At 43.3% G+C, this 26,623-nt stretch overlaps 1 protein-coding gene across 9 annotated transcripts in view; it reads left to right on the plus strand.

The window, feature by feature from the left end:
• The window catches only part of Unc79 (unc-79 homolog, NALCN channel complex subunit), a 236,505-nt gene that overhangs the window by 130,168 nt on the left and 79,714 nt on the right, over window positions 1-26,623 (plus strand). For 6 of the 9 annotated variants that reach the window (XM_032908298.1, XM_032908292.1, XM_032908290.1 and 3 more), the window contains exons 20-29: window positions 2,024-2,165; window positions 6,845-6,924; window positions 7,015-7,163; window positions 10,910-11,067; window positions 11,487-11,668; window positions 12,717-12,918; window positions 13,345-13,524; window positions 14,950-15,015; window positions 22,683-22,969; window positions 26,207-26,389. In XM_032908298.1, coding sequence (XP_032764189.1) covers window positions 2,024-2,165; window positions 6,845-6,924; window positions 7,015-7,163; window positions 10,910-11,067; window positions 11,487-11,668; window positions 12,717-12,918; window positions 13,345-13,524; window positions 14,950-15,015; window positions 22,683-22,969; window positions 26,207-26,389 — 1,629 coding nt within the window. The remainder of the gene's footprint in view (window positions 1-2,023; window positions 2,166-6,844; window positions 6,925-7,014; window positions 7,164-10,909; window positions 11,068-11,486; window positions 11,669-12,716; window positions 12,919-13,344; window positions 13,525-14,949; window positions 15,016-22,682; window positions 22,970-26,206; window positions 26,390-26,623) is intronic. The other 3 variants (XM_032908291.1, XM_032908297.1, XM_032908299.1) reach the window with 1 other exon arrangement.

The following is a 26,623-nucleotide window of genomic DNA, read 5'->3' on the forward strand; positions in this document are numbered from 1 at the left end:
AAGGACAGCCTGGCAGGAGGCTTCGGCTAGTTTCCAAGGCAGGCGATGCCAGTCCTGTCACAGTACCAGACTTGTGGATTGCAGGGGCTTGTAGACAAATCCTTAAACAGCAGGAAACTGTCTACATAAAAGTCAGCTTACAATATGACGGCTGGCTGTCTTGTTTGTAGATGGCCTAGGACCGGAGCCAGCCTCAGTAAACCTGTGAAGCTGGCAAAGGTATTTTTCAGGGACCTTGATCAAGTTCATTTTCTGTGCCAGTTAAAGAATTAAAGGGCAAAAAAAAAGTCTCCAGTAACAGCAGGGGAAATCTCAGACACAGCAGACAGAACAGGCAGGTATAGAAGGGCTTCTATTAGAGGTGAGGAAACACACACACACACACACACACACACACACACACACACACACACAGAGAGACAGAGACCTGAGAGACAGAGACCGACAGAGACAGAGAGACAGAGAGAGACAGAGACAGACTTGAGAGAGACAGAGACAGAGAGACACAGAGAAAGGCAGAGACACAGAGACAGAGACCTGAGAGAGAGCGTTCACAGCCATATACAGATAAAGCAGAGAAGGGCTTATGAAGGCTGGAGTGTTTTTTTAAAGGTGTTTGAGGGGTCTTCCTCCCCTAATACAAGTTTAGTCAGGAAATCTAATGGCCCAAAACTTTGCCATAAACATATTCTGATCAGGGCTTGAACTTGTCCAGCTGCTTTGCAGCAGGGGACCCTACTGCAGGCAAAGAAGCAAAGACGTGCACCAAACCTTTAGGTCTTTGTCTCTGGTCAGGGGTAGGAGGATGAAGACAAGTTTCCCAACTTTATTACCCATTGCAGCTCCTCTTTCTGTCTCTGCCCATCATGTCTGTCTGACTCCTACCATCCCCCCAGCTCAGCTGAGGTTTTAGAACTTCACTTCTTTCTTTGCCCCACCCATCTTTGTCTTTTTGTTTGACCTGGTTGTCAAATAATTCTCTTAAAAAAATTTTTTTTGGTATTAGCCAGAAAGATAATTTCCAAACAGGATATTTAAAGATAAGACTGGGAAGGAAAAGGATCAAATAGCCAGAGATTAAGTACTTAGATAATAGCATGCCTAATGCAGTCCTGCACCCTGCTTTTTGAGCTCGGGTCTTGGTATGTGGTCCAGGCTGTCCTTGAACTCTGGTTTACCAACCGCTGCCTCATGAGTAAAGGACTGAATGCACTCTTTAAAAAGAAAAGAAAAGAATTTTCTCATTACATCCTGTTTTTGCAATTTGCTTTACATGTGTAAATGTATTTTACATGTCTTTGTACGTCTATATGAACGACGCCAGCGTGCACACAATGTTGTGAGACCAATCTCCCCGGGACTTCTAAATAACAACGCCCATCTCTCCCTCCCCAGCTCTGCTCTCCTTTTCTCTGACTTTGACTCTGTAGCTGTGTGAGTGAGTGCCTACAGTATTTGTCCCTTGCGACGGCTTTATCTCACCTACTATCACATCCTCGAGCTTCCTCTGAGGTGTAGCGCACATCAGTATCTCCCTTCGAAAGCCGAGTGACAGCCCATTGTGTGGATACGTATTTCGTTGACCCATCTGTCTACTGATAGACTCGAGTTTACCCTTTCCTCCCCTTAATTCACACGTTCCATGTTCCAGCAACTTCTTCCCCCTAAAACACTGATTTGTCCAGGTATCCAGAACTGGCGTTATGTCTGAAGTCATTGCATCCTAAATAAATTGGGAGGGAGATTCTGACCTCTGGGACTATAGAGAAAGGCGGGGGAGTGCCTAAGAAGATCAGGCAATGTTTTCCTGTGTCTATTTCAAATGAAAGCAAATGTTTCACCAACCGCCAATGCACATCTCTCAGTAGGATGGGTGTATGCGGGGGCGCATGCTCTTCTGAGGTATAGGGCCTCTGCCCTCTTGGCTAGCACAAGGTTAATTAGGACAGGCCGACCCACCTTTGTGGATGTAAACTAAGCTGTTCTTTGCAGCGCCTCACGAAGCTGCTTGTGTTTGTTGCAGGAGCCCACAGACAGCCTTGAAGATAGCCTCCTCTCTTCCAGACCAGAGTTCATTCTCGGCCCTGAGGGAGAGGAGGAGGAGAACCCAGCGGCCAAGCATGGAGAGAATCCAGGCAACCGTACAGTGCCCTCAGAACATGCTGGTAGGTGAACTTGGCGGACGGGACGCGCTGTGTGTACACTTTCCAGTTCATACCCAAGTAGCAGCTTGGACACGTTCAGCGCTGCTTCCTTAGGGTGGGCTGCACGGATAAAGCGTTTCCCACCACAGTAGGAAGTGAATAGCTCTGTACCAGGGGAACGCCATTCATGGAGTCTCTTCCTGGCAGCAGCATCTTGTTATTAATTATTAGTATAATTATTACTAGTTATTAGCCTATCACTGGGTCCTGGTAATATAGAAAGCTAAGGTGGATTTTACATAGTGTTTACATCTGTATGTGCAGAAGAGATTGAGAATGACTGAAATGGAGGGCACTGACAGCCCCAGTAGCCACGTGAGGCATACGGTCAAAGCCGGGTGCTTTTGGATACAGGCAACAGTGTTTGCATCCACACAGCATCTGTATCCTGAGAGATTGGCTAAGACCCTAGAAAGAGGCACCCTGCCTAGCTGTGCTCCAGGGACGGTCATCACTTCTGGTTGGAAATATGGCTTCTTTATAATTTCTTCAAAGGCTACTGATGTGTGAACTGAGGACACCAGGGTGGCAGGCAGACTCATGGTCATTCCCGGACTCCTCCCACTCAGACAGAGTTCAGAAAGCTCACATGTCCCCTCCTGCCTGTGGGAACGTCACACTCTCAGATCTGAGCAGTGATGCTCTGGGCACTTGTACAGGACCTGAGACAACTTTGGGGAGCCTTGAGGATTTTTACTCCTACTGTCTCAGACTGACTTGCTTCTGGGAGGGGCACTGTAGAACCAGGAAGCATGGGCTTTGTCCTTTTGGTGAACAGCAAACATTCTTAGGGGACCATTTTCTTTGGTTCATGATATCTACACCATCACTACAAAATCCTTGGTATAACCTACTACTGCCCCGTGGATGGGCGGATATTGTGGATGGTTGATGATCTAGCTCACACTGCCTAACTCTATTGGAAATTACAGCTGGAGGGAGGTGATGAGTTTCTTGGCTCTGTAGTGGTAACTTCCGTGTCGCTTCCTCTGTTACTTCCTCCATGGCAATGGTAATTGGTGGGAAAACGAAGGCAAATGTTGAAGCCCCCATCCAGCTTCCACCAGAGAGCTCTGCCTTCCCGTCCTCACATGTTGGAGTTAGAAATAAGATTTTCTCTAATGGAGCATCCTTCATAGAAGAAAGCTGATCTCTGCAGGTCTAATTCAGCCTTCTCTCTCTGCCAATGAAAAGCCCAATCCCAGAAGAGCCATGGGACTTGCCTATACTCCAATAGCACGTATAATTCATTTACAATGAGCGCTCAATTTGCATATAAAGAAAACGAGCAAGACTCTAGCCTCTTCCTCTGACTGTGGGCATGTGGTGGACAGCACCTGAAATTGGGAAAACGAATGCTGTGTAGTTAGTAGGGATGGGAGCTGGGACCCAGGCCTCCAGGTTTCTTAGCTGCTGTCTTGCAGGGCTGGAGTTGTTTCTGTGAAGCTCTGTACCCAAGGGAAGCAAAAACTTTACTGAGGACCTGATAACTTAGACTCTTTCTATGGAAGTATTTTTTTTTCTTCTTTTTTTTTCGGAGCTGGGGACCGAATCCAGGGCCTTGCGGTTGCTAGGCAAGCGCTCTACCACTGAGCTAAATCCCCAACCTGGAAGTATTTTTATTTGACTGCACACAACTCAAGTAATTGTCACTTCCTTTGTTGTTTTAAGCTAGAGTCTCAGTATGTAGTCCAGACTGCACTGGAACACAACATGTATCTCAGATTTGGTCTTGAATTTGCATTAATTCTCCTGCTTCAGCTCCTTCGTACATTGGTCCTAGGACATATCTCTTTCTTCTCTGATACAGAGAAGTCCCTGAAACAAAACGACATGTATTGATGATATATAATTGCCCATAACTTATGTGTATCCTCCCATTTATTTTAAACTATCCTCAGGTTAAGTATAATATTTAATTTTATGTTGCAGTACTGGGGATTGAACCTAGGGCCTTGTGCAGGCTGGGCAAGTATTCTATCCCTGAGTCACTCTAAGTCCTTGTACTGTTCGTGGAATAATGACCTAAAAGCAAACATTCTCTGTGCTCAGGGCAGATGCAGCCTGGCTCTCCCGTGAGCCTGCATTGAGCCTGCAGAGGCAGAAAATAGAATAGACCTCTTCTATTTTCCCTTATGGAGTTGGTACTAATTCTACCTTTTAAAATGTTTTTCTCGTTCTTCCCCTTCCTGGGCCCAACTTCAAGGCTCCAGTCACAACCTCAGCCTGATTTCCTCCTTTTGTCTTTCGCCCTCTTGTAAGATAGTTATAAACCCACTCTTTTTTTTCTCCATCTTTATTAATTTGGGCATTTCTTATTTATATTTCTAATGTTATTCCCTTTCCCAGTTTCCGGGCCAACATCCCTCTAACCCCATCCCCTTCCCTTCTATATGGGTGTTCTCCATCCTCCCCCCATTACCAGCCTCCCCCCAATAATCACGTTCACTAGGGGGTTCAGTCTTAGCAGGACCAAGGGCTTCCCCTTCCACTGGTGATCTTACTAGGCTATTCATTGCTACCTATGAGGTTGGGGCCCAGGGTCAGTCCATGTATAGTCTTTGGGTAGTGGCTTAGTCCCTGGAAGCTCTGGTTGGTTGGCATTGTTGTTCATATGGGGTCTCGAGCCCCTTCAAGCTCTTTCAGTCTTTTCTCTGAATCCTTCAATGGGGGTCCCGTTCTCAGTTCTGTGATAAACCCACTCTTGAGTATGCATCTGCATGTGGAAAGCTGAGGCAGGAGGATCTTGGGTTCTGGACTGTTCTGGAGTATGTTGTGAGATTCTTAGATAAAAGGCAGCAGTACTCTCGCCTGTGATAATCTCCTAGACTAGTGTTCCCTGCCACTCAATTACAAACTATAAAAACTGGTGTTGCTTCTGTTCTGCACCTTCAGTGGTGATCCTGGGCTCCTGTTCAGGTAACCTGGGGGTGCACCAATGGCCTCAGTGCTTTACATGTTTCCTCTTTCTGCATTTTGCAGGAAGATTTTTCTTTTTTAGACACCAGCTCTATCAGTCACCAAAACTATGTCCACTTTCACACTAACCATTACAGAGTTGGATGCCAACAATTGTGTACCTTTGAGTGGAAGGTCATCAAGAAACGGACTGATGTATCAACCACGAGGACTTGGCTGTCATTGTCTTTGATCTCAGGAATTGCCACAACCCTAATAACGGGCACATTATTGTGCCCTTTTTGCAGCAGTTTTTTTAAATACAATATTTTATTAGTTCTTTGGAAATTTCTTACCATGTATTTTGATCCTATTCATCCCCACGCCTCCCCAACTCCTCCATAACTCCTCCCAAACTCACCCCCAACCTCCCCATCCTTCCAGCTTTTTTAAATAGTCCACAGACTCCAGTTTATCTGACTATGTATTCATATGTATAAAGCCATTCACCTGAGCAAAGTACACCTACAAAGGACCATACTCTTTACAGAAAACCCACTCTTCATCTCCCCAAAGCCATCAAATGTCAAAGGTTCCTTTACTGGTGGAGGGGCCTTGAGATCCTTTCTTCCCCCTCTGCTATAATGTTACACTAGTTTTGGTAACTGGTTAACTTGTGAGCACCTCTCTAGTATGTGTCCTGTGGTGTTGTCCCACAATGGAGGCAGAGCTTGGGGAACCTCATGAGAAGAGACATCCATAAATGGAGTTTTCATTTGAAAACACTCATCTTATTCACAATGCCTAATTTGTCAATCAACATTACAGCCTTGGCTTAGATGCTAAACTAACAGCCCTCTCTTCCGTACCTGCTTATTTCCTTTAATGAGGGCACGCCTTGCCAGCCCCACATCCCTTCATCCATAGGTAAACAGGCTGAGGCTACAGTGGGTCAGGCAGCCAAAGACACTGAGATAAACATGGGGACTCGGAAGTGAAAGATGGGGACTGAAGGTTTTTTTTAATTATTTTTAAAATTGTATGTGTATGGGTGATTTGCTTCTATCTATCTATCATCTATCTATCTATCTATCTATCTATCTATCTATCTATCTATCTATCATCTATCTATCTATCTATCTATCTATCTATCTATCATCTATCTATCTATCTATCTATCTATCTATCTATCTATCTATCTATCTAAGTGCATCACCTACATGTCTGATGCCATGGATCTCCCAGAACTGGAATTACTGACAGTTATAGGTACTGGGATTTGAACCCAGGTCCTCTAGAGGAGCACCCAGTGCTCCTAACCATTGAGTCATTTCTCCAGCCCCAAGGCTGAGATTTTTAAATTTAGAAGATTTTTTGTATTTCTTCATAGAAGGACTCAGGCTAAGTTTTTTTCCTTTTTGTTTGTTTTTGTTTTTTGTTTGTTTTGGGTTTTGTTCTTTTGTTTTTATACAGAGTCTCGCTATGTAGTTCTGGCTGTCCTGGAACTCAGTATGTAGACCAGGCTGGCTTTGAAGTCACGAAGATCTATCTGCCTCTGCCTCCCAAGCACTGGGATTAAAGGTGTGAGCCACCATGCCCAGTTGGCACAAGTGAAAACATTCTACAAACATGTAATGCTTTTGTACCTTTTCGCCCTCTGTGGTTTCATGATCTTGATGAACTGATGAATGCTGAGGGGGAAATGGAACCGGGTTAACCTTTGTGTAATCATTTTTCCTTAGCAATAAAGAACGACACGGAAAGAAAATTTTGCTACCAACAGCTTCCAGTTACGTTGAGACTAATATATACCATTTTCCAGGTAGATTTTCTGAAATATTTAAGTATTTGGTCTGGGTTTGGAACTATTGGCTGTTTTGGCGAATGCAGTGACTGTGCGCTCTTTGCATAGGAAATGGCGAAGTTCGAAGAGCCAGACATTCTTTTTAACATGCTCAACTGCCTAAAGATTCTCTGTCTGCACGGGGAATGCTTGTACACTGCAAGGAAAGACCATCCTCAGTTTTTAGCCTACATTCAGGACCACATGTTGATTGCAAGGTAAGGCCTGCGAACCTTTTTGTTTGCCTTTGGCTTCAGTTGTAAGATTTAAAGTGAGAGTAAGACCAATTCTGTTCCATTTCATTTTTCCCTCCCAGACCAGTAATTTGATGAAGCAACTTCCTCCCTTCCCTTCTTTCTTCCTCTTTCCTTCCTTTCTGTTTTTGTCCTTGGGGCAGGGTCTCGCTGTGTATTCCTGGCTTGATTAGAACTAAGAGATTTCACCTGCCTCTGCCTCCCGAGTGCTGGGACCAGAGGCGTGGGCCACCACACGCAGCTGTAATTTCTATGAATGCTAACATGAAGAGAGTGGCGTTTGCTTCCTAGCTTCTGTTGGGCCAGACACATAAACTAGGGACCGTTCTATGCTTTTTGATGGTTAGGTGAATCAAGACGATAGTAGACCCTAGGAAAATGGCAGGGGCAAGTAATGCTGCTGAGTGTGATGTCTGTAAGATGGCGATCTCCCCAGACCCCAACCTAAGATAGTTATTAACTTGATTCTGTCCCCACATCCAGGATTTAAGGAAGAAAATTATTTTTGCATAGTATTTTAATTGATTATTTGGAAATTTCACATTATGACATTATGAAACCCAATCACACTAGTGTCTCAGTCCTCCCAGGTCTGCTCCCAGACCCTTGTGACCTCTCCCTGACAAAAAAAGAAGGAGGGTGGGAGGGAGAGGAAAGGGGAGGGGGAGAATGGGAGGTGGGGAGGAAAGGAAAAAAATCAATTTGTTTTCCCCATATGCTCTGGAACATGGCCAAACTCCCATTGACTGCCTTTTAAAGGAAACTGAGGTCACCCCAATCTCCACTCTCACCCCCACCCCCACCAGAAGCCCTCAGATGTGGAGAACTATATATCAACAGTGAGACAGCAATTTTACTCAAACTAGGAACTCAGATTGGATACCAAACCCCTCTGGGTGCTGTCTCCCTTGCTCTTTAGAGATAGAGGTGTTTGGAGGATAGCAATAAAGCAGTGCCCTAGGTTTATGGCGCTCTCTTTCTGAGCACCTTCAAATAACTATTATAGTCTTCCTGGAGGCAATCCAGGAAAAAGATCATTTCATACGTAAGAGTATAGTCTGATCCTTAGGGAAGACTTGTTCCTGTGTTGTAGCAAAAGCAAATCAAGGTTCTACTCAGTTATTTTGTTAATTTATCTATTCACTCAACAAATATAATGATGTGAATATGTTTTTTAAACCACAATACTGTTCTAGGTATTTGGGGGAATTTTTAGTCTACTCCAGGAAGGGATAAGTAATAAATTAAAGAGTGATCAGTATTTTATTGTTTAACTTGGTCTACTTCTGCATTCAGAAGATAGCTCAGAGGATCAAGTGCTTGTATAAGCACGGGGACCTTAGCTTAGAGCCCCAGTTAGCCACATAAAAGCCAGGCATGGCGTTTGTAACTCCAGTATTCTAGGAGGCAGAAACAAGATAATCTTGTGGGCTGGCTGGCCATTCAGTCTACATAAAATCATGAATTCCGGGCACATGGAAAAACCCTGTCTCAAGAAGGGAAGTGGAAAGCAATAGAGAAAAACACTAAAGACAGCCTCTGGCTTTCACATGCCCTCACAGGTGCATGCACATGTGTGTACACACACACACACACACATACACTTGGACAAACACACATGCATATACACAAACACATTTGCACACACATGCATAGACACACATACACACATGCACACACACATACTTACATGCCCATGCATGTGCACATGCATACACACACACACACACACACACACACACACACACACACACACATATGTGTCTGTACCATGCATCGATTTACTTTGAGGCAGAAGGAAGGGGGAAGCCCTGATACCAACCTCCAAATAATAAGCCTGACTAAGATCTTGTGGAAATGAAGACATATTTTTGTACTGTTCATATACAAAGTCATGTGGTAAGTGACTGTTTTGCACAGGTCACAGGTGAACAAGAACCATTCCAGACCAATGATTAGGCCAGGGTTCAGCAGCAGGTACATTTGAATCACCATTTTGGAAGTGGACTTTGATAAAAATGTAGTATTCGTAGACATTTTGGAAAGCAGGAATATCAAGGACAAGGAGATAGAGTTGGTAAAAAAAAAAGTAGAGGGGACAAGAAATGGGGAACACTAGTGAGGTGATACCAGGTGGCATTGTCTAAAATGTGGGTTCAGGGGTGTAAGGGAGAGTGGCTAGAGAAGTAGGCCAGGACCCAAGTGTGGGGAGTCTTGTAGATAATACAGATGGGGATCCAAGAAAAGTGGTGAAAAACCTGAACAGAGTTAGCACTGGGCTTTAATTGAAAAATTTAAAGAAGAGAAGGATCCCTGGGAGCCACACACATTTAAGGGAGTGTGTGAACATGCTCAGGGGCTCAGGGACTGTAAAGATGTAACGCAGAACATCCTTTCTGTGAAAAGTCTGTAAAGGAAAAGAAATAGGCAAGGGGGTGAATGTCAAGGTCTTGGGTGTGGTGGTAAAGAAAGTCTGGATAGATTTACAGTCAGTGGGGAGGTTCAGCTGAAAGACTCCAGGGAAGAGAGTTGTGGAGCCAAGAGTTAAAGGCCAGGCTCAGTCAGGTAGAATATAAATAAGAATAAAGGGCAGAGTGGCGAAGAGGGAAGGTAGACTTTGGAGTAAAGAGAAGCATGTTAAGGAGGATGTAATGGAAGATTCAAGCCTTCAGGAGAGTATGTGTCTCGGACCTCTCTAGAGAGACAAGATGGAAGACTGGGTTGGGAGGGCTAACAGCATGGAAGAAAGCATGTAACAGCCAATTGGAGGGAGACCGCAGGGAGACAGCAAGAAATGACAAAGAATTGCTGCTTCTTCAGAGCCCTGCTGGAGGAGCTAACCTGGTTTCCGAGAGTCGCTTCAGAGTTTGGGTTTCCTTTTGTCCAATGCTTAAGGTCTCAGAAGTGAAGACATTGGTGAGGGGAAGTGCTAAATATCAGGTCTCTCCTCTTCCTTCTCCCCTTTCTTCCAACCTTCCACCATTAGCTCAGTTCCTTCTTAGTTTGTAGATCAATCTAAATATTGGCTTCGTCCTACGCAAGCTGAGCCTGGGAGGTCCCTGGTAGCTCTCGATTGATATAGTCTTTCACTCATGAAGTTTCTGAAGGAGAGACCCCTGTCTCCCAGAGTCCATACCATCATCTGGAAAAAAGGGCTCTAACAGCCTTAGGTTTGGATCGTATGGCTGCTCGCACATAGGTTAATACGCTGGTAATGGTGTTTCGTGCTCACTCTTAGGATAGGAAAAGTAGGAGACCTTGTTGGGTTTTAGAGAGGCTGCTACTAGCAGACAAAGAGTTATTCTTCACCATTTAAAGATGGAAGAGGATGCTGGGCAACCAAAAGTAACAATGATGCTTTCTAGTTATTCACATAAGAAACAATTTTAAAATCACTATCACGCTACCATCTTTATATAACTTAATTTTTGTATATTATTGAATTCATTTGCATAGCTATACGGAATTACATTTTTATATTTAAATGTTTTTTCAATTTTGTTACATAAAGGTAATTTCTTCAGAAGACATTAGCAGATCAAAACATAAATGTTTCTTGGAGGATTATAGTCTTGCGGACAGATGCACTTTCACACAGAGCATCCTACCAGCACCTATGTCCACGCCTGCCATAAGTTAATAGAGTACGCTCTTTCCCTTTGAAGAGACTACGATGACCATAATGCCTCTGCTCTTACTTGATTTCCCAGCCTCTGGAGAGTCGTCAAGTCTGAGTTCTCTCAGCTGTCTTCACTGGCGGTTCCTCTCCTTCTTCACGCTCTGTCCCTTCCTCATGGTGCTGACATATTCTGGACAATCATTAATGGCAACTTCAACAGCAAAGACTGGAAGATGAGGTTTGAAGCAGGTACTTCTACGTTAGTTAAAAATCCCCTGGGTCACAAGGTAAACCAGATGTCCAGTTTTGAAATGCACTTTTGGCCATCATTGTTGATATTTAAATTTTCCATGTAGGAACCCCACGTTAACTTTTTATGGGGTTCAGTTCTCATGAGACTCTTAAACAGATGTCAATACAGGGCCAGTGAGATGGCTCAGTGGGAGGTGAAGGTACTTGTCTTCCAGCCTGAAGACCTGAGTTTAGTCCTCTGGAACCATAGTGGTGGAAGGAGAGATCCAGCTCCCACAGTTGTTTTCTGGTCTCCTCACACACCCTGTGCTACAATGCATGCCCCACTTGAAAGTAAATAAAGTAAATAAACAAGAATAAATAAGTATAAAATATGTATAGTATGTTACTAAATTCCTCTCTATTTTATATTGCAGTGGAGAAAGTGGCTGTCATTTGTAGGTTTTTGGACATTCACTCAGTGACCAAGAACCACCTGCTGAAGTATTCTTTGGCACATGCCTTCTGCTGCTTCCTGACAGCTGTGGAGGATGTCAATCCTGCAGTGGCCACCAGAGCAGGTCTCCTGCTCGACACCATAAAGAGGCCAGCACTGCAGGTGATGGGGGACGTGTGCTAAGAGCCCTGCAGATCGTCTGTCAAAACCTCCAACAACTGACGTTGTCATGTGTCTTGTTTAGCTATTTTACATCAAAATACCACAAACAGGGTAGCTTGGAGAGCCATAGGAATTTATGTAGTATGATTCTGGAGTCTGGGAGGTCAAGGTGCTCATAGATTCAGTGTCTGCTAAGGCCCCGCTTTACGGTTCATAGTTAATACCTTTAACTATGCTTGGGCCTTTGTTTAAGGACAAGAATCCTATTTGTGAGAATTCTGTCCACATGGCTCTGTCCTCTCTCAAGATTCACCTTCCAATACTGTCACTTAAATTGAGTTTCAGAGTGGCAAACTTTTTAGGGGAGTGGACTCCAATATTCTGACTGCAGTACCATGCAAACTAATGATGTTAGTGACTGTAACAGCAGAGGTCTGTGTGCTCGAGTGTGTGCTTTTAAGTTATAGTGAAAACAAGAAGAGACCTGACTTATTCCAAACTCTCCCTGTACAGTCGGAAAACAACCCAGAACTCGCTTTCCTCGTGTGTCCTAAAATGTGGTTTGGGGGTTACTGAGGTGGCTCAGTAGACACAGGTGCCTGAGGCACAAGTTTGAGGACCGGAGTTCAATTCCCCAAACCTACTGCTAGGGGAGAGAATGGGCTTCCAGAAGTTGTCTCTGGCTTCCACATGTGCGGTGGGATAAGCATGTATGTGTGCACATGTGCACGCACGCACAAAAAATAAAACATAATATAATGTTGAGTGTATGCTTCTCAGTTTAAACTACAGACGTTTAAAAATGCACTGGTATTTGGTTTAAGTGGATGTTATTTGATATTTAGGAAACAATTGACATACATTTAGTTTACATTTTTGGATGAACATGGAAGAGGTATTGTGAATTAGGAGAAACTTGCTTGTGCATTTTTTCCCTTCCAATATTTGTGATCAGAAGTATTCTAATGGGATAACTTTGCCTTGAGGACAACGCCTTGCTCCATTGTATTTGTCTCTTAGAAGTTTATATCTGATCCATCTTTTCCAGGGTCTTTGTCTTTGCCTTGACTTCCAGTTCGACACTGTGGTTAAAGACCGACCCACCATCCTGAGCAAGCTTTTACTCCTGCACTTTCTTAAGCAAGATATTCCTGCTTTGAGCTGGGAGTTCTTTGTCAACAGATTTGAGACACTTTCTTTGGAAGCTCAGCTGCATTTAGATTGTAACAAAGAATTTCCTTTTCCTACAAGTAAGTAAGACAAACTGTTTCAGGAGGAAATACACAGTAACCATTTGTACCTGTTTTCTTTACATACTATCCAGTTGACAATGTCTGGGGATAGTTTTATGAGACACATTTGTCCTGTCTGCTTCTTATTTAGTTGCTTATGGCTCCACGGCCATGAGGAAAAAGTAACAAAATTGGATAGTCAAACCTCTTGAGAATTAAACAGGAAAGTGATAGTCATAACGGTTATAGTCATGATTTTTTTTTAAGGTAAGACACACCATGTCATGGAGGGAGGGGGAAGACTCATGCATACATGGAAGCTATCTTCTTATCCCAATATATATAATATATATAATTATATATAATATATATATATATAATTTCCAAATAGCTGTCTCATGTGGTGAGCCAAGAATAATAATGTCTTTAATTCCTTCTGTAAAGCCATCACTGCTGTGAGAACCAATGTTGCCAACCTCAGCGATGCTGCCTTGTGGAAGATCAAGAGAGCACGTTTTGCCAGAAACCGACAGAAGAGTGTGAGGTCCCTGAGAGACAGTGTGAAAGGGCCAGCAGAATCCAAGAGAGCACTCTCCCTCCCTGAGACCCTGACCTCCAAAATCCGTTGAGTATCTTTCCTCTTTGTCTTGCAACATCTGTTTAATGTCTTTCTGGAGCTGACGTGTCTTGTCCAGTGTTCACAGAGAGCAGCACAGTTAGCAAACTGAGTCTGTCCATCAAATTTGGTCCTCAGAGTCCCTGGGCATTGGTAGCTCTCTCTTGTTTGTGGATGCAGCAAAATCTTGACTGACCTATCAGTAGTTCTGAAGTGTAGAAGACTGTGGGCCCACCTATACTTGGCACGAGGCTCAGAGATGTTTATTTTTGAGAGCTAGAATATAAGGGTATGCACAGCAGTCTGGGAGCCCGAGTGCTTTCCGAATGAGACTTAGATACCAAAAGCTATGCAGCTAAAGGGATAATGTTCAAAAACTGAATGACTGCCATTTCACAAGTGCTGGGAACAACCCCATAGTCTCCCCAGAAAACCCAGTAAAAATAGTGGCTTTTGAACAAGAAAAATCAGGCTTTCCTGAAGAGAAGTTGGATTCCTATTCAACTTCAGATAACTTATAAACAGAAATATGACTTGTTGTCCATTTTAAAAGACCACACACATTTATTTTATAAAGGTCTTTATAGTATATATTTTTAAAAGAGTGAGTTTCCTTAAGTAACCAAATGCTTAGTAAGTACTCATGCTTAACAACAAGCATGTAAGGGGCAAATAATAAAGCCCGCAGAACCAAATTACTGAATGAATGGATGAACGAGAATATTTAAATGAGTTACTGAATGGGTGAGTATATTTAAATAATTTAATAATCTTAAACACCACCTGTGCGATCCATCCATTAACACCTTAAGCACACTTCTCCTGTCTGAAGCAGAAAGATTTGCATTTTCATTGGCATTTATTACAGAACAACTTGATATAACACAATCATGTTAATCATAAATATGATTTGATTTTCTTTGCTACATTTTTCTTTTTTTTATGACGAGCTCTGAGTATGTGGTATTTTGAACCTTAGAAGAGTCAATCGAAAGCCTTTTATGTAATTAATAGCCTTAGCATTGCAGGGAGCAAAGTTAATCACACCGAAGAATAAATAATTCCTAGTGGCCCCCGGGAGAAGCTGCAGGACACCAACCCTAGATTAAATTAACTGCAACTTGCATATGAGTTTTCAACCCTTTAATAAACTGACTAGCTTGGGGTATTCATTTTATTTATTCCTATTTCCTGTTAATTAATTCATACAGCCATTTCGATGCCTTTAGAATCAGAGTGACGTTAAGAAACTTTTCTTGAGATCAGAAATGCAAACGCAAAAATTCTGGAGTAAACCTCTTTTGTGTGATGTTAATGACAAATGAGAAAACTAAGCTTGCTTCTGCTAGCCAGTGCAGCTCGGCACTGGGTAATTTTCTAGGCTCAAGTTGTCTTTAATGCTTATTTCAATAGAGTTGTTGTTGATTTTTAAGCTGTGAGGTTGACCAGGCATGAGCAGTCTGCCCCGGCTCTCGGTGGGACACCTGAACAGACGCCAGGTGGGTACTTCCGACGGTGAAGGGCCATGTTCAAGTGTCTCTATCATAGGTATCATAGGTGGACATGGTTAAAAACAACCAAGTGTTTCTCACTGGACCAGAGTGATATTAGGATTTGTGAGCCCCACGGGGTCTCAAGTGTCTGGGCTGTTGGTACGGCAACTCTTTATACCCTTTTCTAAGCAGGTGGTTTCTGATTCCGTTGACTTTTGGTCCAGTAAGAAGCATGTAAGTGCCCATCTCTCCCTGCACAGCAGGCGTGACCAGGATTGCACTCCTCAATGCTATATGACTTATGTTTGTATGTGTAAGTTACACATAGAAACACTGTGTTCACAGATGAGAGTTTTCTTTAGGTAAAACGCTCACTTCATTTGCATTTTGAAAGGTTTTATGTTGGAATCACCATCTCCCCATCCCTATAGCTGCTCTTAATTCCTTGCAAGTCTGAATATTTCTGTTTCTTGGGAGCATTTCTACTGTTTGGAGGACTCGAAGGTCTTATTCCGGGTGACACAACGTAACTTATCATGTCCTGTTCCTTATCGGGGTAAAACTCAACATCAGTAGCCCAGGTGTTGAGCAGATATTGTCAAAGACAATGCTAACTGAATGATGTCCACACAAAGAGGCCACCATTCACTGAGGGACCATGAGCATGTGGTCAGCCTCAGTGACTCACTCTGTATCTTTTATAAACACTTGGATTCTAATCTGAGAATAAGTTTAAGTTAAGCCTTTTCAAAATGGTTGACTGACACCCTGAGAAAAATAACTTATGTAAGAAGACTTTGAAGATCATGAGCATATTATAAAAAAGACACTTGGAACATAAAAATTCGGGAGTGGAAGGGATGAAAGGGACCCAGAGATCATGAATACAGGAAGTAGGTGCTGGTAAAAAAAAAAAATCTCGTTTTTCTATTGAAAGGGATCAAAAGATACAGAATGGCAAGCAGGTGGCTGAGTCCCTCTTCTCTGATTTATACACATCTCTTCTTTGGGGAGGGAGAGAAAGAGATTCACAAGAACTTCTGATCTAATGACAGTGTCATTAGAAAGATGAGTTCAGTGTTGGAGAGATGGATCAGTGATTAAGAGTACTCACTGCTCCCGAAGAGGACCCAGGTTCAATTCCCAGCACCCACAGGATGGTTCACAACTTTTTGTAACTCCAGTTTTAGGGAATCTGATACCCTCTTCTGGCCCCTTAAGGCACCAGGCATGGGTCATATATATATACCTATAGGCAAAGGACTCACACACATAAAATAAAAAGAAATAAATCTAGAGAAAGAAAAGAAGGAAGGAAGGGAAAGGGAAGGGAAGGGAAGGGAAGGGAAGGGAAGGGAAGGGAAGGGAAGGGAAGGGAAGGGAAGGGAAGGAAAGGAAAGGGAAGGAAAGGAGAGATCTGTCCGGTGAGATCAGCTTTGGAGAAAACTCTTAAGCCGTTTCATATAACTTCCCTCATTTTATCTTGAGGTTGATCTTTTTGTCCAACCTTCCTTGAAAGGCCAGTCTACAGTTACTGTCATCCATTCTCATAATCTAACCAAGGGAGCCCTGACATCTCTGTAGGAAAACGTCCCTGTTTTCACCGAGGTTAAGAAAAGCCTCCAGCTCCTGCCCCAGCAAAATGACCAGGTGGGAAGGAGCAGATAACAGGATTGTTAAAACTAACTATGAAGCTAAGGCTTCAGAGAATTCGCATGACAACTCCACAAGGGAAGCTCGCCTTTGATTTGGAAGCAGTTGGCCAAGTTTTAAGGCGCATCTATAAATAATCCATTTCTGGAAGTGTGGAGGCAAAGGCATGCCCCTCAGAAGACTACAGGAGAGGGGGAAAGTGGAAGTAAAGTGTCTGCTGCTTAATTCAGGGTCTCTTGTTCAGTCTAGATGGCGAGCCCCTCTGTGTAGACTTCCTATTGATTAAGCCTGAAGTAACCAGAGGTGATGTAATTACGCAGCAGAAAGCTTTGTAATTGCTCTTCATGCTGAACTCTGGATCTCTGGGTTTAAAAATCTATCATTTTCTACCCTTAGACTTCATGTAGAATGCACAGCAAATAAAACAAAAGATTTTTCTATAGATTAATGGTCTACCCCCAAGGCCTGTATAAAGCTGTATTCCTCTGTAATCTCTACCAAAGTCTTTGGTGCATAGAAATAGCAGTCTTGGCATGTGATAGCCAACCCTGGAGGTGCACTAACTGTACAGGAGAAACTGAGTGTCTTACAAAGGACAGATGTCACACATTTGTGGGTGACAGACCTAAATCTCACACCCAGAGTTCCCCAGCCCACATTTATGTAGCCTATGTGGCTAGCAAGAGCTCAGCACCGTGTTTGTTCTGATTTCAGACTCTGTTGGTTTGACCTGCATTCAGTTACGCGCAGGTGCATGTTCAGTAATACTGTGAGTGTCTCGGTTTTGTGTGTCTACAGTGACCACTGAAGGTCAGTTGGGTGCACGGTTCAAATCTGTCAGCTCAACATCGAATGAACAGTGCCACAGGAATGGAAAATGCTTAATCCTGTGACATTTCTCATCCCCTGGGATGAATAACTGGAAGAGGATATAATTATATTTCGCATACCTCTTATGACTATATGCCTATAGTGTGTTTACACAGGTGCCTAGCTTTCACTTTATAGAACCTCTGGATATATGTAAGTTTTTTTTCCCACTTGGCGTACAGATGGGAAAACCGAAACACTGTAGTATTACATCACTCTGCTTGGTGCCTGGCCTACATCAGTTTAGAACGTGACTAATAGTTGCACCCAAGAGACTTGGCTCGTTCGTCTTCTACAGTAGGAGGAGCCCCCCAGTGGTTGGTTTTATGAGCTTCTGCCTTGTAGCACATGAAGACACTAATCTGGTTGACCTGGTATTTAGTCCTCCAGTGTCCAGACAAAAGACTTTCCCCAGGTTGGTCCAGAGCTATCTATCCTAGTCCTCACAGAACATGCATTCTTCCAGCCTGCAGAGAAATTTGGAGATCTAGTCACCCACGTTTACACTTAGAAGAAAAGGTGCCCCGTGCTGATTAGAACTGGTAAAAATGCCTTGCATTGGCCTTTCCGGCTTCCTCTTCATTGGCCATGCCTCGAATTTCAAGCAACTCCTCTTTGAGCTCTTTTGTCCTAGAGATGTTTTACTCTTCGCTTCCCTGGTTTGCAAAGTGCCTGTTGTCCGCTGAGGTACCAGCTGTTTCTGTAGGAGTGCTCGTGTTTGCAGCAACGGTTTTGAGATGTAACTTTTGCTAAACAAACCTTTCTGCATCTACTATTCCAGGAAACAGTACAAAGATGCATGGGAAGTGTTTACAGTCTCAACTCACTTATAGGTGAGGAAGGGAAATCATGGCCATCAAGGTGTGCTCCTCGGGAGAGAGAGTGGAAGTACTTAGGGTGGTTCCTGTCAGATGAAGCAGGAGAAGAGCATTTCATTAACTGACGCCACAGGGGGCTTTTCATCCAGGTTCTCATTAGCGGGCACGGTTATAGTTTGCTTTCTGTTGTTCAGTCATAAACATCATGACTGAACACACCCAGGGAGGAAAGGGTTTGCTTCATCTTAAAGCTTATCCAGTCCATCTTGAAGGGAAGTCAGAGCAGGAACTCAAGGCAGGAACTTGGAGGCCGGAACTGAAGCAAAGGCTGCAGAGGAGCACTGCTCATTGACTTGCTTTTTTTATGCTACCTGGGACCCCATGCCCACAGACGGCGCCACCCACTGTGGTCTGGATCCTCCCACACCAATCATCAACCAAGAAAATGCCCTACAGGCTTGTCTACAGGGAATCTGATGGAGGTGTTTTCTCAGATGAGAGTCTCTCTTCCAAGAGGACTCTAACTTGTGTCATTGACAAACAATTAGACAGAGCAAAGCCCAAACAAAAACCCATAACCAGCACTCAGTGTAAGCACATGATGGTAGGACACAGGCTAAGAAGAACCAAAGGCAGGGAGGAGAAGCACATGAGCTATGAAGTCAGCCATCAGCATAGGCACACGCACACATGCAAGCATGCACACATACATGCACATACATACACTAGACCTGCTATGAAAAAAGCTTTAAACTGACAGATAAGTGTGGGCCTAAGATTGGAATGTAGCCTAATATAGTCTTTGACCTTGGGATTCCTAGGCCAAATGTAAAGCAAACTCATGGAAGCGGCCTTTGTTTTCCCATGTGTTACTCTGACAGAGAGGAGCATTATTTGAATTCAGTTCACTTAGACATTTATGAACAATGAGCACCTACTATGTGCCAGGCACCCTCCTGTGTTCCGTGAAGGATGCTAAGATGGATGAGATGCCTTCAAACCCCGTGTGTTTTTACAGGGAAAGTAAAACCAATGAGTAGATAGATCTGCCGTGCATAAAGGTTATTAGGGAAGCTAAAGGAAATTTTCCTTTCTCTCCCAGCCTCCCACCTCCCCTCTCTTCTTATCTTTGGAATACAACAGGATATAGGGACCACATCACATTACTGAGAGGAGTGTGGGCATAGGCTTCTTGAAGGTAGATTCGTGGCACAAAATGAGGGAAATGTGGACGTCCACCCTGGCAAAGCAGAGATCATTGTGAGCGAAAATAAGGGTGGAGTAGTGTTGGCTCTTCTGAGATCCCAGCTTTGGGAAGCCTAGCAGTCAGGGGTGTGGGAAGCCCAGGAGATAAGTCTGGAGGAGCAGATCCTGTCTGTGAGGTACTCCGCTTCAAAGTTTCTGTCAGTTACTCCATTCTGAACACGCTGTGGAGACCCAGTCCACACTAAACGATGGTAGGCTAGCCCTGACTACAGCGTTATAACAATGTCAATCCCTTACAGAGATGAATCAAACCTTTCATGCATCGCTAGGGTTAAGGAAGACAGGGGGACTGCATAGACTAGAATGGAAGACAGTGGTTTTCTAACTGCCATGCCTTAGGAGAATGCATTGAGAGTATTGGACAGCGCATTTTTCATAGGGCTTTGACGGGGGCCACCTTTCCTTAGGGAAGGCTGCATCTGTCATAAGCTCACTCTAGTCTAATAGAAGAAGACGAGATAAATGCAGACTCATCATGTCCAGGGTGGGAGGAGCAGATTAATGGAGTAAGAAATAGTGTTTTACTTTATGCACGAGTATAAAGTACTGTGCATACTTTGAAGCACAAGTCACTGACGGGAGGTCACATAAGACATGATAGTCAGCCATTGGGGAAATATAATTCGCTGAGAATTTAAAAAACAGTGCCCCTTGTAACAGGGAGGAGAGCTTTGGTTCAGGTGAAGTTAGATTAGTTGTTTTTCTCGCCTGTGACTTCAGACAGGATGAAGTGGGGTTGGGGCTCTCTCTCTATTCCGAGGTCCCTAGCCCATTAGGATGGAGATCAAAGTAGTTTTTAGTCACTTCCACTTAGGAGTCAGGCTTCGCTAGACAAGGAGGAGCCAGGCGTGGCTGAGAGATGTGTGCTCTCCTAACCTTGCCCCCCAGAGCTAAAGGAATTGAGGGTTGGCGCCTGCTGGAGCAATATTGCTTGCTGCTATGGTAACCGGAACCACGTGGAACCTACAGGCACACAATTGTCATAGTTTTCTTTTTATCAATTTGCCTGAAGCAGTAATATTATTGCGGTTGTAAAATAATAACCCCAGAAGGAGGAAATCAAAAGCATTTCTTTTTTAAAAAAAATACACCTTTTATTTAGGTGTGTGCACGCCTGCTTGTCTGTGTGTGCACCACACGCATGAGGGTGCTTGCTGCAATGGCTGAAGAGGGTTTGATGTTACAGGTAACTGTAGCTTCGTGATGTGGGTGATGGGAACTGAACCCCTATCCTCTACAAGAGCAGCAAGCGCTGACCTTTGCACCCCCCAAAAAGATTTTTTAAGTGGCTTAAAAAATATATGCATTGTTTTTAGAAATTTATGTAAGAATTGCTTTTCATCAAATCTTATATAAATTATTCAGTTCAGCTTTAATACGAAATAAGTTGTCCCACATATATCGATTTGTGATAAATGCCTCCGTATAGTGATGCTTACGGACCACTCATGTAAGAAACAAAATCTTAGGTGCTTTAAACATTTTAGTGGGGAAAACGTCTAAGGCATGTTGCATGTATGCGTGTTGCATGTATGAGCACTGCACATATGCAGTATGCATGCCTCTGTGGACAGACACATAGGGCAGAAAATGTCAATATCTCGGGCCATAATGACAAGTGTCAGAAGGCCCCCTTGTGTTAGAGGACCTTAGGTTTGATTACTTCTGCCTCCTCTTTACTTGTTAACCATTTCCTTGTGGATCAGTGGCGTGGAGGTCAAAACCCTTCTGATGACTAGAAGAAGTAGATAACCAAGGTTTCTGTCTTCTAGGTGGGCTTTGTGGAAGTATCACAGCTAACTTTGGATTGGGCGTTATTTTATGCCGCTGTCCCAAAGGGTAGCGGCTGTTAGGCAGCTCAGTTCTTCACTCTAAGGAAACATTTCTTCTATCTTGCTTCTCTTCGTGGGGTCCTTAAAGACTGGAATTCTGCCAGACTAACCAAAGCATTGATGGCTATGAATTGCTCCCTGGATCTCTGTCCAGTTATTTTTACCATCGGCATAACAGAGGCGACCAAGGCTAGGTTCACGAAAGCTTGTGCCCAATGCTTGTCCTGGTAGGATTTTTTTCTCTCACACGAACAGATGAGGACACTGGCTTTCAGATCTAACCTATGACGCAAAAACTTAAATTTAATTTTAATTTAGAAACCCTAACGTTGTCTGTCAAACGGACAGGCTGCAGAGTGCTTTGACTAAGCCCCAAAGCAAATAAATACAGGAGAAATAAGAAGACTCACCAGACCTGGCCACAGAGTGGAGGGGGCTGAGGCAGGAGGTGGGGCATGCTAGAAGGCTGGGGCCAATCAGCAGTTTAAGAGGAAGCCAAGGACTAGGGTGCTTTTTCTTCCATGGGAACTCTCAGCTCATCGTCATGTGCTGGTTTTGTTTTTGTTTTTAAATGTTTTTTGAGAGCTCACATCTCCCTCTGTCTTTCCTTCCCCTCTGTGTCTCTCATTACATACTGCAGGGCTTATCATTAACCATTTATAATTCACAGTCCACACTGTTGAACCTCTCAGCATTTGGAAAAAAAATATTATTTTTTGCTCTGGCTGACTCATGCACATAATTGAATTGAGACAATAATTGAAATAAATTTAATAACCCCCACCCAGCAGATCCCTTTATACTTAGTGAAATTTAGCATCTGGGGTTGATGCTACAAGCATAGAAACTGGGCAGAGCCTTCTTAGTCTTGGTCCCTGAGGCTACAACTTTGCTGCTCTGTTAAGAATGCTGAGTGCAGAGTTTGTTAGCGTTTGTCTGACACTTTGAGGATACTGTTGCTCTACAGCTCCTCAGTTTGACTCCCATTCCCTCTCACTCTGAGTCACTTGGTTACTTAGTAACCAAGAGTGGAGACAGCAGCTTCCGCCCCAGGAATGACACTTTGCTGAGGAGCCACATTGTGCCTTTAAGTTTCTCATCTAGAACAGACTTTTAACTCTGTACCAGAAGCGGAAAGAAACGATGGTGGTTTGTCCACGTCAGGTGATGACTTAATGTAACCTTGCTTGAGGGGAGTGTAGCTGCACACTGATTGTGTTTCTTACACTGACAGGGCAACAGTCACCGGAAAACGACAACACCATCAAGGACTTGCTCCCGGAAGATGCTGGCATCGATCACCAGACAGTTCACCAGCTCATTACAGTGCTCATGAAGTTCATGGCCAGGGACGAAAGCAGCGCGGAGTCAGACATCAGCAGCGCAAAGGCCTTCAACACAGTCAAGAGGCACCTCTACGTTCTACTTGGCTATGACCAACAGGAAGGATGCTTCATGATCGCACCCCAAAAAATGCGCCTGTCAACATGCTTTAACGCGTTTATTGCAGGAATTGCCCAAGTAAGTGGAATGACGCTTTCGGGGGTCCCTCTTGGTTTTTGGTGGAAACAAGACACCCCATTCCGTCTAGTTAATGCTGAGTGTGAGAGTTTGTTCAAATTACTTGGAAAGGGGAATACAAAGATGGAGGAGGAATTAGTAACTTTGTATTCTAAAGGAAAGGTTTCTGAAATGTATGTAACGCAACACTGAACCACTTTAAGTGTACAATGGCAGTAAGATAGCTCAGTCAGTAAGAGGGGTGTGGGACAAGCATGGGGACCTGAGTTCAGGTCCTCAGTGCCTGACTGAACAGACAGACGTGGTAGTGTGTCTGGGGCAGTGAAGACAGAAGTTCCTAGAGCTCACTGGATAGCAGCCTAGCTAAGCGGTGAGCCCCACATTCAATGAGAGACACTGTCTGAAAGAATGAGGTGGAGAGGGACCAAGAAAAATATCTGATACCATTTGTGACCTAGTTTTGTACACATTAGCACATGCATGTATGATTGTGAGCGCATGTATAAATACATGCTTGCTCACACATATACACACATCCCATACACTCATAGAAAATGTTCACAAATATGTATACACACAGAGAAAGAACTCACAAACACATATAAACTCCATTTGTGTACACAGACAAACATACACACACACAAAACTCACAAACATATGTGTACATCCCATGTGCACATCCCATGTGTTTATACCTCCCACACACAGACAGAGAGAGAGAGAGCTCACAAACACAAATGTACACCCAATGTGCTCTCTCACATAGAAAAGGACAAGCATGCACACGCACTCACACACACACATATGCATAACACATCATGCACTATCACACACATATTTATAAGAAGGAAAGTCTTATGATTATGCAGTCATTACCATATTCCATTTCTTAACCCTTTCATCTCCTTAAACTAAAACTCTGTGCCCAGTAAACAATAGAGGCCAAAGTGGTTTTTCTTTAAGTGGAATCCTGTTTAACATTAGTCCCGCTTTGGCCCCAGATGGAGAGACCAGAGTTAACATCACTTGTTTCCCACTGCGCTACGGTCCTTGGCTTCCCTGCATTCGTGTGCTCCTTCTGTGAGCTGCGTTATGTGCCTTGGCAGATGTCACCTGCATTCTTTCTAGTCCGGTGATGAGCCCTCACCTTGCTCTGGAAACCTTACTACTCCAGTACCGTAATTCAGTTCCACAGTAAACACCCTTGGGTATTCCTTAGTGACACCCTGATCATTGGGTGAGAGTCGCAGTGGAGGGTTACTGGGCTCCATGTGTATTTAATTAGACCTGGGGTACGCAGCTCACCCTCTGATTTGCTGCAGGTGTAGAAAGGCCTGTGCAGAGCTCAGCTTTTTACCATGGTTATCAGTCTGTGTCCATATGCATCTTTTGCTTGTTTTCTCATGGGCGATCGATTCTTTTGGGGGAGGGAGGTACAGTTAACACACTGTATGCATCTTCATCAGCATCTGCCTCGTGGCAGGGACTCAGCAGGCAGCAGGCAGCAGGCATGAGCAGTTTCTCCAAAGATTGTAATGTCGTGAACACAAACAAGCAAAGCAGGAGTAATCTCCAGGCAGCCGTGCTGCCCAAGCAGGGAGCCGGATGTGTGTCGTGCTACAAAACAAACACTTCCCTTCCCCCTTTGTCCCCTCTCTGAGTCTACACCATGCATGTTTACTTTAGACTTTAGACTTTTTAAAATTAAACAGTCTAAAAATACTCCTCATGAATCTGTGTCACATATATACATGCCCACGTGTATTTATAAACACACACACACACACACACACACAAACACACACACACATGTTTGTAACTAGCCATATATTTTTAAGCTTACTTGGCCCACATTTTTGCATTAATTTTTTTACTTTTGTGTGCTGTGACATACATTTGAGTCCAGAGGAAAACATATATAGATTGATGCTCTCATTCTACCACATGGTTTCCAAGGATACAACTCAAGTTATCAAGTTATCAGGCTTGGCAGCAAGTACCTTACCAACTGGGCCATCCAACTCTCCTGACACATTTTTTTAAATAATAAAATTGCATAGCTAGGAGTGGTGGTGCATGCCTTTAAACCAAGTACTTGGGAGGCAGAGGAAGATGTGTCTCTGACTTGGAGCCAGCCTGGTCTACAGAGTGTGTTCCAGGACATCCAGGGCTACACAGAGAAAACTTGTCTCAAAAAAACCAAAATGAAAACAAAACCAAAACGTAACAATCCCCAAAGCAAAAAGCAAACAAGAAGTATATATAAGCGGGATGAGATGACACAGACCTGCAATCCCAGCACTTAGGAGGCAGAAGTAAGAAGATAATGAAATATAAGCTAGCCTGGGCCACATGAGACCCATCTCAATTTTTTTAAAAAAAATTATATATTATACAATATTATATATACTGATACACACATAACTTTAAAAACCAAATGAATAATTATGAAGTTTGAATCCTAGATATATCATTCTAGGATTGTATCATTCCCTGTTTAATGGCTACAAAGTATTCTTTTATCTAACTAAGATTTTATTTATCTTGCTTTTGTTTGTTTGTTCATTGATACAGAATCTCACACAGTAACCCAGTATTCAGTATGTAGACCAGGCTGGCTTCACACCCTTGGTTCAGCCCTCCGAGTTTTGGGATTACAGGCATGAGACACCATACTTGGCACAAATAACATTTAATTGATTGTTGAACATAGAGATAATTTTCAACTTGACATAACGAAGCCATTGCCGAATGGCTTTATACAAACATTTCAGGACATGGGTCTGATCACTCCTTCAGATTCATTTAGCTTCTGTAACAGAGGCTGTGTACCTTTTTCTTAGTTTTGAATGGATTTTGCTACGTTGCTGCTCTAGAAGATTCTACAACTTTCTTGCCCTTGCCAGATTCGTCCAAACACTCTCATCGCTCATGATGGTTAACACAAGGGTTTCTTTTCATCCAGGCTAGCCTAGTCCTAGTTAGATGTCGCGATAGGTATTTTAATAACAATTTGATTTTTAACACATAATAAATTAAATAGATAATTAAATTAAAGCTATCAATTTATAAGTATTAAGACTTATCATGAGGTCCCCTTTCGTGTAGACTGTCTATTAATATTGATATTTCGTGAGGTGCCTCTGCGTGCTATGATGGCTCGATTTTTTTTTTTTTTTGCTTTTACTTCTGGATATTTATAGTTTTCTTTCAGTTACTAATATTCTTCTATTTCAGGTTATGGACTATAACATTAACTTGGGCAAACACCTTCTCCCCCTCGTGGTTCAGGTGCTCAAATACTGCTCTTGTCCTCAACTACGGCATTATTTCCAACAGCCGCCTCGCTGCTCCCTCTGGTCCCTAAAGCCTCACATCAGGCAGATGTGGTTGAAGGCCTTGCTTGTCATCCTTTACAAGGTGGGTGGCTGTGCTCCGTCCGCTGGGATGGAGGTTTTCTTAGAGAGTACAGTGGTTTCCCTAACAGATAAGGATTCCAGGGAGTAAAACCTTCACCTTCAGAAGAAACACAGTCAAAGCTGAGAAGCAGAGTGATTAGGTAGAAAACGAAACGAGAAGGAAGGCCAACGTAGGTTTTGAAAAGAAAATTTTTTTAAGATTTATTTATTTGTAAGTACATTGTAGCTGTCTTCA

The sequence above is a fragment of the Rattus rattus genome, chromosome 7 (assembly GCF_011064425.1).
Source record: "Rattus rattus isolate New Zealand chromosome 7, Rrattus_CSIRO_v1, whole genome shotgun sequence".
NCBI lineage: Eukaryota > Metazoa > Chordata > Mammalia > Rodentia > Muridae > Rattus > Rattus rattus.